At 60.6% G+C, this 17,683-nt stretch overlaps 2 protein-coding genes across 2 annotated transcripts; one reads left to right on the top strand and one right to left on the bottom strand.

The window, feature by feature from the left end:
• Positions 1-2,204: 2,204 nt before the first annotated feature.
• Positions 2,205-9,357, top strand: HHATL (hedgehog acyltransferase like; the record flags this gene model as incomplete). Its single annotated transcript, XM_082847601.1, has 11 exons — positions 2,205-2,310; positions 2,697-2,764; positions 3,313-3,426; positions 3,553-3,747; positions 4,115-4,324; positions 4,557-4,728; positions 5,260-5,404; positions 5,521-5,556; positions 8,300-8,501; positions 8,906-9,047; positions 9,233-9,357. 11 exons carry the CDS (start codon positions 2,205-2,207, stop codon positions 9,355-9,357), a joined length of 1,515 nt encoding a protein of 504 aa, XP_082703727.1.
• A 761-nt stretch (positions 9,358-10,118) lies between these two features.
• KLHL40 (kelch like family member 40) lies at positions 10,119-17,008 on the bottom strand (the record flags this gene model as incomplete). The annotated part of the gene is made up of 6 exons (XM_082847547.1): positions 10,119-10,230; positions 11,098-11,244; positions 13,440-13,625; positions 13,824-13,931; positions 14,194-14,354; positions 15,851-17,008. The coding sequence occupies 6 exons, from the start codon at positions 17,006-17,008 to the stop codon at positions 10,119-10,121; spliced, it is 1,872 nt and encodes a 623-aa protein (XP_082703673.1).
• Positions 17,009-17,683: the final 675 nt, after the last annotated feature.

Below are 17,683 nucleotides of genomic sequence, written 5' to 3'. Positions count from 1 at the left end.
TCACATGTAAAGGTGTGCGCTGGAATTCATGGAGCTGCACGTGAAAGTGTGTGCATGGTATGAGTGTGTGTCTGCATGGTGGGGGCGTAGCTCACAAGCCTAGAGAGGCCAGCGGGGGCCACCTGGAAGGCTTCCTGGAAGAGGAGAGTCCTGGCCAGCAGTGAGAAGGAGACACAGGCTGTACGGACCAGGGGAGGGAGGTCGAAGTGAGGTCCAGGTGTCCCTGTCTGAGCCTGTGCCAATGGCCACCCCTTCTGCCCCTCCCCAATCCTCCCTGCAGCTCCCTGTGGCCAGCAGCTCTGCAGCACTCAGCTCTGCTCCACTTCGCGCAGCTCCGCTCCAGAAAGGCCACCTCCTCCCTGCCCTCCTCCTCCCCCACCCCTCCTGCTGTCACCACTCACCGTTCACAGCCTCGAGGGCGTGGGGACCCCAGAGCTGGACACACCGCACCGGGGCCCCAGAGCCCAGCTGGTCGGACGGTCGCACGGTCGGACGCAGGACCCCAGAGCCCCGAGGTGGGCAGTGTGCCAGGGTCCCTCACAGCTTCCTCAAGGTCAGTGCCAGCCAGGGATGTAGCCACTACGGGGTCCTTGAGACCTGTAGAGCCCACCCCAGGCCCCTCATCGCAAACCTCAGGCCCCAAAGTGGGCTTTACTCCAGGTATACCTCAGGCGGGCAGGCCAGTGGGCAGGGGGCACTCCTCTGTGCACAGGCTGGCCCAGGTCTGGGGTCTATCAGGAGAGGTCCCAGGCTGGGGGCCAGCCCTGGCCTTGCTCACAGAGGCCTCACAGGGGACACCCGGCACCGGCCACGGGGAGCTAAAATTGGAAAGTGGAGAGTGGGAGGCAGCTGACAAAGCTATTTCGCAGGCTCTTCACCGTGCTCCGGTTTCAAGCTTCTGCTCCCTTAACCCGATCCTCAGGGCCTCCCTACCCCCACCCGGCCCGTGCGGAGGTGCGTCAGCCCTCAGGCCAGCGGTGTAGAAGTCAGGTCCGGCGGGCCGCTGGTAGGGGCAGGGGCAGCGGACGGTCTTCTCCGATCAGAGACTGCAGGGGGGCTCACTGAGAACACTCAATCCTGTCCCTGGTCCGCTGTGTGACCTTGACAGGTCCCTGCCCCTCTCTGGTCCATGAGCCCTCCATCTGTGTAATGGGGAGAATGCCGACTGTGGCGGCCCAGGAGAGCCGGTTTCGGAATTGGTGAGGGAGATATAGAGGATCTGGGGCGGGAGAGAGGGCCATGCCAGCCACCTCGCTCAGCCCAGCCTGAAAGGATGGCCACGGGTCAGGCCGGAGCAGGATAGAGAGGGCACAGGTGCTAGCTTAGGTCCCAGGGATGACCCAGGAGGACTCCTGGGAATGAGCTAGGCCCTGGCAGGAGGGAGTGGCCAGCCTCACTCCGAGCCCAATGCTGGTCAGCACCTTGGGCAGCGGCCAGCACACTCCCCGGTGTCTGCCTGGCCCAGCCTAGCCCCACACCCCCTACCCCAGGGCACTTCCTCAAATAGCACAGCCTCCAGCCGGCATCCAGGGCCTGGATACACAGAGCACTGAGAGAGTGGGCAGGTGTGGCCACGGACACAGGCAGGAACCAGGGATGTGGCAGGCTGGGGCTCAGGGGCTGGTTGGCATAATGGGGGTCAATGAGAAGCGATAGGCTAGACCTCCCTCCTCCCGTGGGGAGGTCACAGGAAGTAAAGGCAGCTCAGGAGGGTATGGAATCAGAGAAAGGGGCCCGGAGGAGGGGTGGATTTGTCAGGAGTTGAGAGAGACTTACTGAGGGGAGTGGGAACCCTAGGGGCCAGAAATATGACTGAGGTGATGCAGAGGGAGTTTCTCCACAAGAAAGTCATCTGAGACCTTGGAGGAGCAGTTTGAGCAGAGGGTGGGGACCGGTCCACCTGAAAGGTATGGAGCAGTGAATGAAGGTGTAGAAGGCCGGCTGAGTGAAGACAATGCTTTCAAGAGCCTTCAGTGGGAAGGGGGAGGGGCCGAGAGTAGCGGCTAGGAGGGGGCACCAAATGGCAGGGGGCCTGGGAGGAGTGGGACATGGGCGGGGAGAATGGTGGCATGAGATGCCCAAGGGGCTGTCTCTCTTCAGAATGGGGACCGCTTCACCTCAGTGGGGACCATGAACTGGGCTAGGCAGGGCCGGGGGGCAGCAGTGCCCTCACCCAATCTGTCTCCCTCAGCCCCATCCAGGCTATGGGCGTCAAGACGGCCTTGCCCGCAGCAGAGCTGGGCCTGTACTCCCTGGTGCTGAGCGGGGCCCTAGGCTATGCTGGCCGGGGCCTCTTTGAGGCTTCACAAGGTAACAGCTGGGCCCCGGGACTGAGGGGTGGGACCGTTCTTCCGCTGGGGGTCTCAGGGCTCCACCCAGCAAGGCCAGAAACTTAGAGCTCCAGACTCAAGGGCAGTCCCTAGGCCTTGGGGCCAGGGGGTCGAGTCAGATGCAGCCACAGGGAGACTCAAATGCGGAAGCACTGACAGAGACCTGGGCAGAGCCAGAGGAAGAGAGAGAGTGTGTCTCAGACACTCAGGGATACAGAGACCTGGCCCCAGACACGCAGTGAGACCCAGAGAGAAGCAGAGGCGGAGAGAGACCCAGACCCTCTCCCGTCCCCCGAGGGTGGCATCAGCCTTGCTGTAGAGGCAGGTGTGGGTGTGAAGCGCTCTGAGACCAGACTCTGTTCTCAGGTGGGGCCCACAGGAAAGCCTTCCGGGAGTCTGTGCGACCTGGCTGGGAGTACATTGGCCGGAAGATGGTAGGTCCCCCACAGCGCAGGGTCCCTGACCGGGGTCTCTGATCCCTGGCCCATCTCTCCTGTCCCAAACCCTTCCCCGCGCTCCCCTGTTCCCAATGGTCCCACATAACAGAGGGCTGGCAATGGGGAAGATCTCTGGCTTGAATTTTCAGCATCTTCAGTTTCTCCACTGGCCCCTCCTCTGTCCTCCTGGGGCCAGATCAAGCCTGCCTCAGACCCTGCTCATTTAGGAAACAAACCGAGACGGGCTTCCGCAGGGCCTCCAGCACCATCCTCCCCAGGAACAACGCAGTAATGGTGGAATGTCAGGCAATGTGCTGGACAGAGGGGGAGCTCGGAGCAGCAGGGCAGCCCACGTGGTGCCCCTCATTCCTCTCTACCTACCTCCCTGGTACTTCCCTCAGAGGGGAAGGCAGGGACCTCAGCCGTTGCTCTCCTCTAATGCACAAGAAGACTCTGGGGGCAGGGAAGGGGTTGAGACTCTGAGCAGCCCAAGCGCCAGCCCACTCTGCCCCCGCCCCACCTTAACCTGCCTGGGCCTGCCCCAGGACGTGGCTGACTTCGAGTGGGTGATGTGGTTCACCTCCTTCCGCAACGCCATCTTCCTCGCTCTCTCCGGACACGTGCTGTTTGCGAAACTCTGCACTATGGTTGCCCCCCAGGTGAGCTGGACCTGAGCCCCCCCCCCGCCTCCCCCTCCCCCTCAGCCACAAGAGTTGCGGGGAAGCCATTGGGCTCCCACCTCCGTTCACATGGAGAGGTAGACGAAGCCTCCTCCCTGTCCACAGCTCCGCTCCTGGATGTACGCTGTGTACGGGGCCCTGGCGGTGGTGGGCACGATGGGCCCGTGGTACCTGCTGCTGCTGCTTGGCCACTGCGTGGGCCTCTATGTTGTCTCGCTCTTGCACCAGCCCTGGCTCTGTCTCGGCCTCGGCCTGGCCAGCCTCGCCTCTTTCAAGCTGGACCCCCTCATCTCCTGGCAGGTGTGTGCTGGGGCGGGGCAGGGGTGGAGGGTGCAGGGATAGAACCCCAAACCTCTCACCCCATCCAAAACGTTTGCCTCCTAAGTCTCCCCAAGCATCTCCTTCACTTTCCCACCCGTCTTCAAGCGTCTGACCACGGAGCATGCCCTGCCCACAAGGCGGTCGCCTCCACCGCAGCAGAGACACGTCCAGCCCCTTCCCTGCTCTGCCCCAGCACTTATGAAATTGGCCCTCGGTGGCCAGTGTTGACGGGCGCTGGCAGAGAGGGTGACGGCAGGACCAGGCTGGGCCCCTGCAGGAGGCTGGGTGGGCTTCCCGGAGACAAGGGGCACCCTGGTGAGCTGGCGGCCTGTTCTCTCCCATCCAGAGCGGGTTTGTAACAGGGACTTTTGATCTTCAAGAGGTGCTGTTTCACGGGGGCAGTGGTTTCACGGTGCTGCGTTGTACCAGCTTTGCGCTGGAGAGCTGTGCCCACCCTGACCGCCGCTACTCCCTAGCTGACCTGCTCAAGTACAATTTCTACCTGCCCTTCTTCTTCTTCGGGCCCATTATGACCTTTGATCGCTTCCACGCTCAGGTGAGGGGACACCCTGTGGGCTCCCAAGACAGGACTGCGCCCCCCCCCCGGGCGGAAGTGAACGCCCCTCAGACCCCAGAGGGGCCCGTGTCTCCACTCTCAGCGTTGCCAGGATGAAGCCGCGTCTCCCCTCACCCTCGCATCCCCAGACAGCTAGCTCGTGACTCACCGCTCAGACAGGGCTCCTCGCGCAGGGCTTACATCCTCCACTCAGACCCTAGCCGTCCCTCAGGTGAGCCAGGTGGAGCCGGTGCGGCGAGAGGGCGAGCTGTGGCGCATCCGGGCCCAGGCGGGCCTCAGCGTGGTAGCCATCGTGGCCGTGGACATCTTCTTCCACTTCTTCTACATCCTCACCATCCCCAATGACCTCAAGTTCGCCAGCCGCCTCCCGGACAGCGCCCTCGGTGGGTGCGCGCCGGGCCCAGAACAGGGATGGGGTCGGGGCCGCCACTTCAGAAGGACGGACCCTCTGCGCCCCAATGGCGGCGGAGTCACAGCTGGGGAAGCTGGCGCCCCGGGGTACAGCACCTATCGCAGGGTGGGGGAGCGGGGATTTAGCCTTTGAAACGCGTGGGACTTGGAGGTAGGTTTGCCCCGTGACGCCGGGCAGCGGTACCAGACAGAGGCCGCCCACCTCGCCGGGGCCTGGGGCTGATTTCCCCAGCCGGATAGGGTCTCCCTGGGGCCAGCCCCTCCCCCCAGGACGTGGGGGCGGGGCCTCTGTGGGGGCGGGGCCTCCGTGGGGGCGGCCGGGACGCAAGGACACCCCCACCCCCACCCCGAGCTGGGGAGAGAGTGTCCGTAGGGGAGGGCAGGGCTCCGCGCCTCCCCTGGATTTGGGAAGACCCGGGGTGGGATGGGGGACGGGGGGGGGGGGTGCGGGGGGGGAAGGTCGGTGTGATGCCCCCCGGGCCGTGACGACCCCTTGTCCCCAGCTGGCCTAGCCTACTCAAACCTGGTGTACGACTGGGTGAAGGCGGCCGTCCTCTTCGGCGTCGTCAACACCGTGGCGCGCCTCGACCACTTGGACCCGCCCCGGCCTCCCAAGTGCATCACAGCGCTCTACGTCTTCTCCGAGACGTGAGTGCGAGGTCCAGGGACTCGCCTCCGGGATCCCCACCTCCCCTTCGCCTCTTGCCCCAAGCCCCGGAGCTCATCTCCTGGCTGATTCCCACCCGTATGCTCTCCTCCCACAGGCACTTTGACCGTGGCATCAACGACTGGCTTTGCAGGTGAGTTGGGGTGGGGTGGGATGTCACAGCCATCCCCCAGGTGGCTGAGCAGGGCCGTGGCCAGGTGGGTCCACGTCTTCAAAGATCACCTCTGGACCAGAGGAAGCAGGGACGGAGGGAGGAGGTCATGGCAGAGGTCGAAGTGAAAGACAGAGGTTTGGACTTGGGTGGGGCCCCTGGAGGTGAGAGAAATGGAGTGGAGACACACAGCAGGCAGCCTGGACAGCAACTGGCCGTGGATTGAGGGCATCAGGAAGGAGAGGGCGATGACCCCCGGGAAGTCGTGTGCCCGGAAGGACTCTGGTTGAAGGAGCCGGCAGAAGGGCCTGAAAGGAGCGGTCAGAGGAGCAGGAGAAAAGGCAGGACCGTGGGACACCCTGGAAGCTAAGGGAAGACCATCCTGGCATGGTAGGGGCAACTGGGTCAGATGCTGCTGGTGTCAAGGAAGCCAGAGACTGAGCGTGAGCGTGGGTGGCATGGAGGTTCTCAGCCTTTCCCTGGAGAGGCAGGGGCGGGGAGGAGTCGGGGCTGGGGACGTGGAGGACAGAGGAACTGCAGGGTAGTTCCCGTGTGGACAGCTCCTGGAAGAAGCCTGGTACTGAAGGGGGACACACAGAAGTGGCCGAAGGGAGAAGTGGGTGTTTTAAAGACGGGAAATAATGGGACATGCTTGGGTGCCGAGGGGAATTATTCAATAGAAAGGAGGAAGTTGGCAGCGCAGGATAGAGGGGTGATTGATGGAGTGAGCTCCCTGAGAAGGGGAGGAGGCGATGGAACCAGGCAGAGCTCTGGCTTCGGCCACGGAGGAGGAAGAAAGGCCAGTGTGGATGCAGAAGAATGGCAGGTGAGTGTGGAAAGGTGAGGGATTCCTTCTGAAAGCTTCGGGTTTCTCCATGAAGTAGGAGGCAAGGTCATCAGCTGAGAGACGCAGGGTTGGGGATGGAGGGAGGCACACAGATGCTGCCTCTCTCCTCCTGCCTAGATCACCACACCCATTCACACGTGCAGGAAAGGTGAGGTGGAGTAGCCACGGCAGAGCCTGAGAGAAGATGCTGGCCAGAGAAACCGTGGCACTGACAGCTCAAGTGGGGGTGGGGGTAGTGGGTTTATGGATTCTAATATGTGAAGGTGTGGGGGTTTTCCCATCAGGGCTTCGCTTCCTGGGTGCAGGTGAGGAGAAAGTGGGTGATTGGGCTTTCCCAGATGGGTGAGAAGGAAGAAGTGAGGGAGGAGGGTTTTTAGGTTATTTGTAATGATGACTCATTGAATACAGTTAAGAAGGGTGGTAAAAATAGGAGTGGGTCACAAGATGAGGAAGGTGGGGGGGAGGTCAATGAGATTGAAGAAGTGGAGCTAGGGAGTCAGGTCAGGTGGGGGGGGGCAGGGTGAAGGATGGGAATTAGGAAGGAATCAAACAAGTGGTGCAAAAGTTGGGGTGTGGCCATGGGAGTGGGTGACTGAGGTGGAGGGGAAAAGAAACCATTGGTGAAACGAGGAGGTCAAGGAACAGAGAGGCTGGTTATGCAATGGGTCTTCTACTGAATTTATTTAACAGATATTTATTGAGTATCTACTACGTGCCAGGCACTGTTCTAGGCACTGGGGATACAGCAGTGAACATGACAAAGGCTGTGAACTCATGGAACTTACAGCCTAGTGGAGAGAAACAGACCATAAACAGGTTAAAAAAAAAAAGATAATTTTAGAGAGTGGTAAGTGTTATGAAGAAAATAAAAGAGTGTAATGGGGTAGAAGCTTCTTTAGTTGGGGTTCAGGTAGGCCTCTGTGAGATGAACTGAGACTTGAGTGATAACGAAATTTGGAGAAGAGAATTCCAGGCAGAGGGAACAACAGGTGCAAAGGTCTTGAGACAGGAGCCAGCTGTGTGTGTCTGAGTATCAGAAAGACCAGTAAGGGGACAGCATAGTGAATGAAGGGGAGAGTGGTGGGTGATAGGTCAGGGTGGGAGGCAGAAACCAGATGACGTGGGATCTTCTAGCCACAGGAAGGTGGTTGAGTTTATTCTAACTGTAATGAGGAGCTATCGCGGGAGGGTGTGATTGTGGAAGTGAGGTGAGCTGGGTTACACTGTTAAAAGATGCCTCTAGCTGCTGTGTGGACAACGGACAGTAGGGGGCAGAGGCAGAAGCAGGGAGATGACTTAAGAGGCTCTTGCAGTGATCTGTGTGACAGGAGATGATCCCCTGGACTAGGGTGGTGTTAGTGGAGGTGATAAGCAGTGCTCAGGACCGAGTGGAGCCCGTATAGCATTTGCTGGTCTGGATGTGAGTGGAGAGGGGAATTGAGAATCCAAGATGGTACCAAGGCTTCTGGCCAGAACTGAATGGATGGTGGTATCATTAGCTGAGATGGGAATGAAGTAGGTTTGGGCAGGGATGGGGGAGTTGGTCCTTCATGTGAGACGTCTGGTAACAGTTGGATATATGAGTCAGGAGAGAGACTAGAGAGACAGATTTGGGGCCTGTCAGCATAGAGACAGTATTCAGAGTCTGAATGAGATCGCTTGGAGAAATGAAGGTAGCTAGAGAAGACAGGAAGTTCAAGGCTGAGCCCTCCACATTTTGAAGTTGGGTAGAGGAGAGGCAGCCACCTGAGGCCCAGGGTGTTGAATGTGCCCAGGATGATAGCGTTGAGGAAGCTGCCCCCGTTGTGTATCCTTTGCCCGTCTCCCACCTGCCTTTTCCCACACTCCCAGCGGCCCCTTTTCCCGCCTTGCCTGCAGGTACGTGTATGACCACGTCGGTGGGGAGCACTCTGAGGTGATCCCAGAGCTGGTGGCCACTGTGGCCACGTTTGCCGTCACCACTCTGTGGCTCGGACCTTGTGATACTGTCTACTTGTGGTCATGCCTAAACTGCTTTGGCCTCAACTTTGAGCTCTGGGTACAGAAGCTGGCAGAGTGGGGGCCCCTGGCACGAATTGAGGTGAGCAAGGAAGGTCTGGGGCTGGGTTGTCTGGGGCACTGGAGGGGGTGGCACTACTGCTCTCTGGAGTCTTCCAGCCACACTTGGCTGCCAGGCCAGAACTTTCTCACTACCACCCCCCTCCGGGTCGTCGGGGCAATGGCCCCCTCTGTGGTACCTGGCCCTCCCTTCCCTCCTGCAGGGTCGGGGGGCACCCAGGCCTGGCTGCGTTGTTCAGGCCCTGCCCTCTCTCCAGAGTTCAGTTTCCCATCTTTTAACAATGAGGGAGAGCTGACCGGGGACTCTCAGGGACAGAGGCATATCCCCAGGACCCAGGTGGCCACCTAGGCAAGGCCTCTGACCCGCCACGTCCTCTTTCCCCTGGGCCTCTTACCTCACTGCCTATGTTGTCCTGGACCCAGCAGGCCTCTCTGTCGGAGCAGATGTCCCGCAGGGTCCGAGCCATCTTTGGGGCCATGAACTTCTGGGCCATCATCATGTACAACCTCGTAAGCCTGAACAGCTTTGAGTTCACAGAGCTGGTCGCCAAGCGCCTGCTACTCACAGGTGAGGGATGGGGGATACGGAATATGCCAGGTATCAACCTCGAGGACTGTGACCTCCTGAAATGTCCCCACCCCACCGCAGTTCCCCAGGGACTCAGCAGGATGCACGGTCAAGCGGGGAGAGAGAAGAGTCACTGGGGGAAAGGGGAGCTGCTTCCAGGCGCGCATGACCTCTTCCCCACACAGGGTTCCCCCAGACCACGCTGGCCGTCCTGTTTGTCACCTACTGTGGTGTCCAGCTGGTGAAGGAGCGAGAGCGAACCCTGGTGCTGGAGGAGGAGCAGAAGCAGGACCAAGAGAAGTGGGAGTAGGGCGGAGGGGAGACGGATGGGCTCTGCTCAGCTGTTCCCGGGAGGGGCCCGACCGACACAATAAAAGACTTCTTACCGCGCTTTGGCTCTCCCCTGCCCCTTCCTCCAGCAGTCTCCTGGCTCCCTGTCCAGGCTGGATGTGGAGCTGGAGGTTCAGGGAGGGGACTCAAGCTCTTGGCGCAAACAGAACGTGTAGGAGACACACGTGGAGGGCAGAGACCACCGATCTTGGCAGCCCAGCCGCTGAACACGGAAGCCCCAGGTCTTCAAACCACCTGGTCGCTGATGCTTGGAGCACCTGATCCCAGACCCCGAGCTGCTGGCTCGGAAGGCACTTTATTCTTCTTACAGGAGACTTACTCAGGCTGCAAGGTGCACTCGATGGGGAACCAACCCCCCCCCCCCATCTGACGGGCGAGGAGACTGAGTTCTGTGGGAAGTTTACGGGCACACACAGCCAGGCTGGGTGGGGCTGGGCCGGGATGCAGCCTGACCACCCCCCGAGGTTCTGCCTCATGGACCAGGAACACGGGGGATATGGAGACACCGGAGAGGCCAAAAGTTTCTCGTCCCTGCCCGAAAGGCTAGCTCCAGGCAGCGAATTCCCTTTCCTGGCTGAAGTGGCCCCTCGGGCACTGTGACGGGATGGGATACAGGTGGGCTTTGCCTCTCCCAGACTCCTCCCTGGAGCCCCCATCCCAGAAGGCCGGGCCTGTGTGGGCTGCAGCATGGGGGGCGCGCAGTCAGGTCCTCCGGGCGGGTCACAGCTTGGTCAGGCGCAGCACGTTGAGCCGTACAGGTAGGAAGGTCGCGCCAGCGGCATAGGCGATCTCCCGCAGGACCCCCTCCCACTTCTTCTCATCCTCATTGTACCTGGGGTGGGAGGAGTGCAGACACGGACGAGGAGCTCGGTCAGCCAAGTCCTGGGTGGGACCCAGCAGGGAGGGGTGGCTGGGTGCAGTAGGCCACCCCTGGGGAGTGCCGCCCCCCAGCCTCAGGCCCATCTCCAGGAAGGCCAGCTCTTGGAGAGCGCCCACGCTCTGGGAAAAGGGTCCCACCCCCAAAGAACACCTGCCCTACCTTCCAGGAAGAGCCCCCTCTCAGGAAGCCCACACTCCTTGAAGTCCACCTCCCTCCAGGAAGGTCTGCACCTCCCCAAACCCCTCCTCTTGAGAATTTCTGTACTCAACTCTCCGAGAAGTCCCCCCCCACCCCGGGTCCAGCCCTCCCAGCAGCACTGCCCTCTAGAGGCTGCCTGCAGCACTGAGCATCACTGAAGGTTCAGAAGCTGCCCCAGGCTGCCGAAACCCCTCCCCTCCACCCCCAGCTAGGACCAGCCATAGAAGCAATGGCTCTGAGAAGCTGGGATCCAGCTACTTCTCAATCCCGACCCAGCTCTCCCCGTCAGGAGGGAGGGGAGAGGGAAGAACTGGCTGCCTCTCAGGGCCTGCTCTGCTCCCTGGGGCCCGGTTCTGTGGGTCTGGGCCCTAACCTTGGCACCAGGTCCTGACTGACACTGCCGATGCCCCACGGGGGGGCGTGGTACCATGTGTGCAAACCCAGACTTTCTCAACAAACTGGAGAGACCCTGGGCTGAGCGAGGCATGTCTGCTGCCCTGTGCCCAGAGGATTTCCTGGAAGAGGGATCAGCTCTGCCCACAGATGAGCCTGCTGGGCGCTGCCTCGGTGCCCAGCTGGGCTTGCTCACGAGTCCCCTCACCTCCCTAGGGCCAGGCTCACCTCCAGATGTCGTTGAGCTCTGTGGGAACCAGCTCCCCGGACTCAGTCTCCAGTGTGGCAAAGCCGCCGATGGCATAGAGCGTGCCCGCCAGGCTGACCAGGCTGAGCGAGCTGCGCTCTTGTGGGAAGGCCTCAAAGGGCGCCCACCTGGCAGGAAGGGGGGGGCGTGAGGAGGTGCCTCACCCGCCCCCGGGGGGCCGCAGCGAGCCCAGTGACTGTCGCCCGCCAGCACTCACAGCTTCAGCTGCACCCTGCAAAATCCGACTCCCAGGCACCCGTGCTCCCGGCCCAACCTGCTTCCTGACCTCGGGAATGCCCTCTGGTCTTCACTTCTTCCCCATTCTCTTGCCCCTCCCGTTTCCCTCCACTGTCCCCTTGTCATTCCATCTAACCTGCCCCATGAAACCCACCAGGGCTCTCCCCAATGTCCCGCCTTTGCTCCTGAACCAACTCCAGCTTGCTGCCTCAGTGACCATTGAGACCGTCCCTTGCACTCCTGCCCCGTCCCTTTTCTCCCCTTCACGGCCCAGTGACTCTCAAGGTGCCTTCACTCCCCTCCCCTGGCTCCTGAAGTTGGGTCTTCATCCCTCCAAAACTGCTCTCGGGTCCCCAGCCACCACAGGGCTCTGGAATCCAGGGTCCACATATGCACTTCTGCTGATGTGACTTTCTTCATTTCCCACCTCCCAGCCTCACCTCTTGGGATTCCTTGCTGAATAATGCATCTGCCCCTGCTGCCCCCAGGGCTTGGGCCTCGGCTTCTCCCACTAACATCCTCTCCCTGAGGGAGCTTGTCCCCTCCGAGTACTGTCCCCCCTCCCCAGATCTCACCCTCGAGCTCTCTCTTTGCCCTAGTGGGCTCCTCCTGGACACCCAGGCACCTCAAATCCACATGTTGTAACTCGACCCTCACTTTTCCTACCTAACTTCAACAGTTCTTCGATAAATGACCTCCTTGGGACTTCCCTGGTGGCACAGTGGTTAAGAATCCGTCTGCCAATGCAGGGGACACGGGTTCGAGCCCTGTTCTGGGAAGATACATGCTGCGGAGCAGCTAAGCCCGTGCGCCACAACTACTGAGCCTGCGAGCCACAACTACTGAGCCCGCGTGCCACAACTACTGAAGCCTGCAAGCCTAGAGCCCGTGCTCCTCAACAAGAGAAGCCACCACAATGAGAAGCCTGCGCACCACAACGAATAGTAGCCCCCGTTCGCCGCAACTAGAGAAAGCCTGCGCGCAGCAACGAAGACCTAACACAGCCAAAAATAAATGAATAAATTAATTAATTTAAAAAAATGACCTCTCACCCTCACTCAAAAGCATCCACCTCTCCCTCTCACGCCCACCATCCAATCAATTGCTACATCCTGTTTCTTCTGTCTGCTAAACTCTTGCTACTGAGTATGGTCCATGGACTGGCAGCGTCAGCATCACCAGGGAGTTTATTAGAAATATACTCTGAGGTCCCTCCCCATACCTGAGAATCAGAATCTGCATTCAGAGCATGATCCCCAGGGATTCATGGGCACATGAAAAGCGCTGGCCTAAGTCTTTCTCCAGTGCATCCTCTCTGCCCCATCCCTGCTGTACCCCCAGCTCCAGACCACCATCACTTCTTGCTATACAGCTGTACCCCTGCCTCCTAGGAAATCCCTAATCTCTTCTCTACAAGAGCTGCCATGAGGCATCTTAGGAAAACACAGAAGGGAGCTTAAGACCCATCAGAGGCATTTCATTGCTCTCAGGATAAAGTCCCTCAGCCCGACTGCCCCCTCTCCAGCCCCAGTACCCACAATCCCCACCTCCCTTCACCCACCACACTCCATCCAACCTGACCAATGCCCTCTCCTCCAGTGAGCCTGCCTTTTTTCTCCTAAATGCCTTAGCACCAGCCTTCCTTTGCCTTTGGGCATCCTTCTCCCACCACCTCTTTAGCTAGCTGAGTCCAACGGGTCTGCCAGCTCAGTTTTCTTCCCGATCTCCCAGGGCAGGGCAGCTTCTGTCTCAGTCACTGCTGTATCCCTAGCACCAGGCCAGTGCCTGGTACGAGTCTCTGAATGAGGAACCTGGCATCTCCGGGGAGCTCTCTCCTGCAGACCAGGCTGGCCACAACCCTTGTGGGGGAAGCCCACCTCACTGCTGATCAGAGTAGAGGGGCTAGTTCTGTGCTGATGTCCAAGCTGCACAGTGGAGACTCAAGACAGAGGCTATGTTTCCTGCCAGGGCAGACACAGAGAGGTCTGACATAGGCCCAAAGCCACACAGCCGGGCTGGTACAGTGGGGCCCTTCGTCCCTGGCTGTCCAGTGGAACGGGGGCAGGGAGGGGGGAAGCAGCCATACTTGCCGTCCACGATGTTGTACACCTCAGCTGAACTGGTCAGCCCTGTGTCTGTGACCCCAGCAGCCACAAAAATGCGGCCGTCATGGATGGTGGCCCCGAAGAGTGAGCGGGCAGTCTTCATGGGGGCCAGCTCCCTCCACTCGAACTTCTTAGGGTCATAGACGCACATCTTGTTCAGGCACTTCCTGTGGCGGGGCGGGGTGGGGGGGGCGCGCAGTGAGTGAGAAGCAGGAGGCGGGAGCAGAGCCGCCTCTTCCCTTGGCCCAGTCCCTCCAGCTGCCTCGCAAGGCAGTCAGGACAGACCCCTGACAGCCTCGGGGAGACTCTGCTTCCGTTCTACCCGCCGACCCGGCTGCTGCACTCCTTTCTGGCCCGCGCCTCACCTGTCGCTACCTTTGCCGCCAATGACGTAGACAAGGTCCATATGCGAGAGCACAGAGTGGCCGTACACGGCATAAGGCAGCGGGTCCGATTCGCCCCATTTGAACGACCTAGAGGGGAGGGGAGTAGGGCGCTCTCAGCCCCCGTCTCTGCATCCACCCACCACCCAACACATATTGGGACGCCCCCGATTCGTTACCGGAACTCCCAGACCTCTTAGCTCCTCGCTCCCACCCCACCTGCCAACCGCGCCCAGCCCCTACCCAAGCCCGCCTCCGCCCCTAGGCCTGGGCTCTCGCTCCCCCGCCACGCCCCGCCGCCGTCCCGGACCAGCCCCCAGGCTCCTCGGCCCCGCCCCCAGGCCGCGCTCACAGCCTGTCGTAGCACATGACCGAGTCCAGGCTGCGCTCGTCGTCCTTGAGCTCTCGGCCGCCGACCACGTAGATGGAGTTAAGAGCCTCTCCCAGGCCGAAGAGGCAGCGCGGCGAGGGCAGCGGCGGCATCCCCAGCCACTCTGAGTCCAGGTGGTCAAACTGCGGGCCGGGTGGCCAGTCAGCGACCGCCCCCCACGTCCCCCACCAACCCACCGCCCCAGTCCCAGCCCGGCCCCACCGCGGCCCCGTCTGGCCACCCCCAGGTCACAGAGGAGTCCGGGTCTCCAGGTAGGGCCAGCGCAGACTGCAGGCGGTGCCTGGAGACAGTGCCTCTCCTCCTATCTGGCTGAGAACAGCCGACCGTCCCACCCCGCGTAGGTGCCGGGAGACCACCGTTATAGCACCGTGATGGGGCATCCCATACAGAGCTGAGAAGGGGCCTCTGAGAGGGAGGCCCAGCTACCGTCCTGGCCTTCCCCAGTACAACTCCTGAACTGAGGCCTGCCTGCTCCCTGTTTTCCACTCCATCCCACTGCACAGGAAACATCCAAATACAGCCACTCACCCCTTAAAATCTACAGTGTAAGTCTGCGACCCTGTGTACCCCAACAGGTTTTTTTTTTCCTTTACTGGCGCACCCCTGCGGCTTGTGGGATCTCAGTTTCCCCACCAGGGGTTGAACCTGGGCCCCCGGCAGTGAGTGGAGTCCTAACCACTGGACCGCCTGGAAATTTCCCCCAACAGTCTTTTAATAACCATACTAGGGGCTCATCTTTTGGGAGAGTTTTCTGAGGGCTGAGCACTGTGCTGTTGAACACTTTATAACCTTCAAACAACCTTATCAAGCAAGGAAGAGTAATATCCCCATTTACGAACAGAGGCCCAGAGAGAATAAACAATGTGCCCATGATGTGCCTCGGCTGGTAGAGACGCCCCCCCTCCCACCCGCCCCAGCTTAACCCTGGCACCACAGGGCCCCTCACCCTTCTCAAACCTGGTCAGGCCTCACTCAGCACACCACTCACTGCAGGCTCCTTCCCATCTCCGTCCCCTGCTCACTGGTTCCCAGCCTGAAGCACTGCACCCTCCCCTCCATGTCTCCAAATTCACCCAACTAGCAAGGCTCACACCTGCATGGCCAGTCACCAGAAAACCATTCCTGCCCTCTGAGATCCCACTGTCACATTATAACTTGGACTGGGCACCCCACTCTCCTGGTCCTTCCTAGGCCTCAGTTTCCCCATCTGTGCAATGGGAAAGCAAGGGAGGATGGTCCCTTTGTTTGAGACACTCCGTTCCACATTCCAGTCCCAGCCTCATGCATAGTTGTTGGCCAGGACCCCTACACTGACCTTGTTCTTCCTTCTCACTGTCCCCGACCCCACCCGCTGTGCAGAGCTAGGGCCTCCAACATATCAGACCATCCTGAGGCTGACCTCTCCCTGAAACTGAGACACCAAAGTTGTGCATCTTATTGTCAACTGCCTGTAACTATCTTCAGCCTTCAGGCAAGCGGCTGTCAGTCATCCTCCCCGGTCTACATCTCAGCCTAGACCCAATGACATTCCCCAACAAGTAGACACGGGCCTCTCCTGGGCCCCAGGGCTGCCCAGAAATCAGAACTGGCCACGACCCTCCCAAGGCTGGCCAGGCACCTGCAAGAAGTAAGCACTCATGGGGTCCTCTTTGTTATCCTCATTGTAGAAAAGGCCCCCAGCCACGAAGACCTGGTTCTCCTTGGTCACTAGACTGACGTGGTTCTTGGGGATCTGGGTGGAGAGGGAGGCACAGTAGCACTCGTTGGCTGCCGGGTCATAGGCCACGGCGCCCTCCTCACTGATCATGAAGATGAGGTCCTGTAGGAACATGCCAAAGCGCAGGGTGTCATTGAGGATCCCGGGTAGGACGCGCTCGGCCTCCTCTTCATCCTCCTCCGCCTTGGCTTCGGCTGTGCCCTTGTCAGTGGCCTTGGCCCCCGCTGCCTCTTTCCCCTTCTGCTTCTTCTTGCGCAGCACGGTGATGCGGCCCTCGTGTGCATCCTTCACCATCTGCACCTTGCGCAGCAGCTCAGGCTGGGCACGCACGAGAGGGTGGCGCTCCACGCGGCTCTCTAGGAAGGCGCGCGGCAGCAGGCGGCAGCGCACGCTCTCGAAGACGGTGGGCAGCGAGCGCTGGCGCTCGGCCTTCCCCTCGGCGTCGCCGCTGCTCGCCCATCTCATCACCGCCTCGAACACGGCCTCCTCCTTCTCCACGTTGAGGCCATCGCTGGAGATGATGGCGATGAGCTCGTCAGCCGAGAGCCCGAGGAAGTCGGCGTCGCGGGCCACCAGCGAGAAGCGCGCGCAGATGAAGTCGCGGGCGGCCACGGCAAGGCGCGCGCAGTCGAGCAGGAGGCCTAGGCGGAAGACCGCCAGGCAGTTGGCGAGGCACAGGCGCTTCTGGAGGAAGGACACGCAGATGGTGAAGATGGATGGGATCTGGAAGCGGTGCGCTGTGGCGAACAGGTCCTGCACGCTTGCCTCGTCCAGCGCGATCTCTGACGTGTACAGGTAGTGTAGCACCTGGGCCACCACGTCAGGGGACACCTCCTCCAGGCGCAGCTCGCCCGCGCGCTCGGGCTCGGCCAGGAAGCGCGCCCGGAAGTAGGGGCTGCAGGCAGCCAGCACCAAGCGGTGGCATGGGAACTCGCGCTCACCCACCCGCACCACGCAGTCGAGGAACTTGCCGTGGTCCAGCATGTCCTTGAGCCCGTCCTGCAGGAGCGTCTGCTGGTACAGCCGCTGCTCCTCCGCCTGCTCCAAGCCCGACGCCATGGTGGGTGGCCTTCTCTCCGCACTCCCTGCCTTCTTGCTGGGTCGCGCACAGTCTACGCAGCTGTCGGAGCCGGACTATATATAGAGGTGGACTGGGCCCTGTAAGGCGAGCTGCCTGGCCTCCTGCACATGACGCAGAGGGGACAGCTGGGCTGAGGCCCCCTCCCAGAGCAGTCTTGACTCAGCCCAGGGGCTCATGGGATAGGGGTGGGGTGTCTCTGTCCTCCCTGAAAGATGAGGGCCTCGCTGTCTCATTTCTAAACGGAGCACAGAGAGGCTTTGACGGCTTTCCTTGGTTGGGTGATACCCCTCAGGGGAGGGGATGACCCAAGCTCCGCCCCTCACTCCCAGGAGAGGGAAGCCTTTGAGTCCCTCTTCCAGGGTCTCCCTTCCTCCATGCCTTCTCCGCCTTTCTACCCAGGTGCCTCTAGCCTCCTCCTTGGAGCGTATCTTGCTCCAGCCACCCCTGGACGCAGTGTGCTTGGGTTTCCTGCTCAATGAACTTGGGCATGGGGACCCTGTTGCCTCAACTTTAAAGTGGGAAGACTTTTCCCCTTTCTGCCCCAGCTCTGAGAGCCTCCTTGGACTGTGCAAGAAAGCAAGAAGGTACTTAAATAAACAAGGTCACCACTTTCCTGTGGGTCCTGGGAAAGCCAGATCCTCTGTTGAGCCTCA

This window comes from Leucopleurus acutus, assembly GCF_964270905.1.
Source record: "Leucopleurus acutus genome assembly, chromosome: 10".
In the NCBI taxonomy this organism is placed as follows: domain Eukaryota; kingdom Metazoa; phylum Chordata; class Mammalia; order Artiodactyla; family Delphinidae; genus Leucopleurus; species Leucopleurus acutus.
This window is presented reverse-complemented; position numbering and strand designations above follow the sequence as displayed.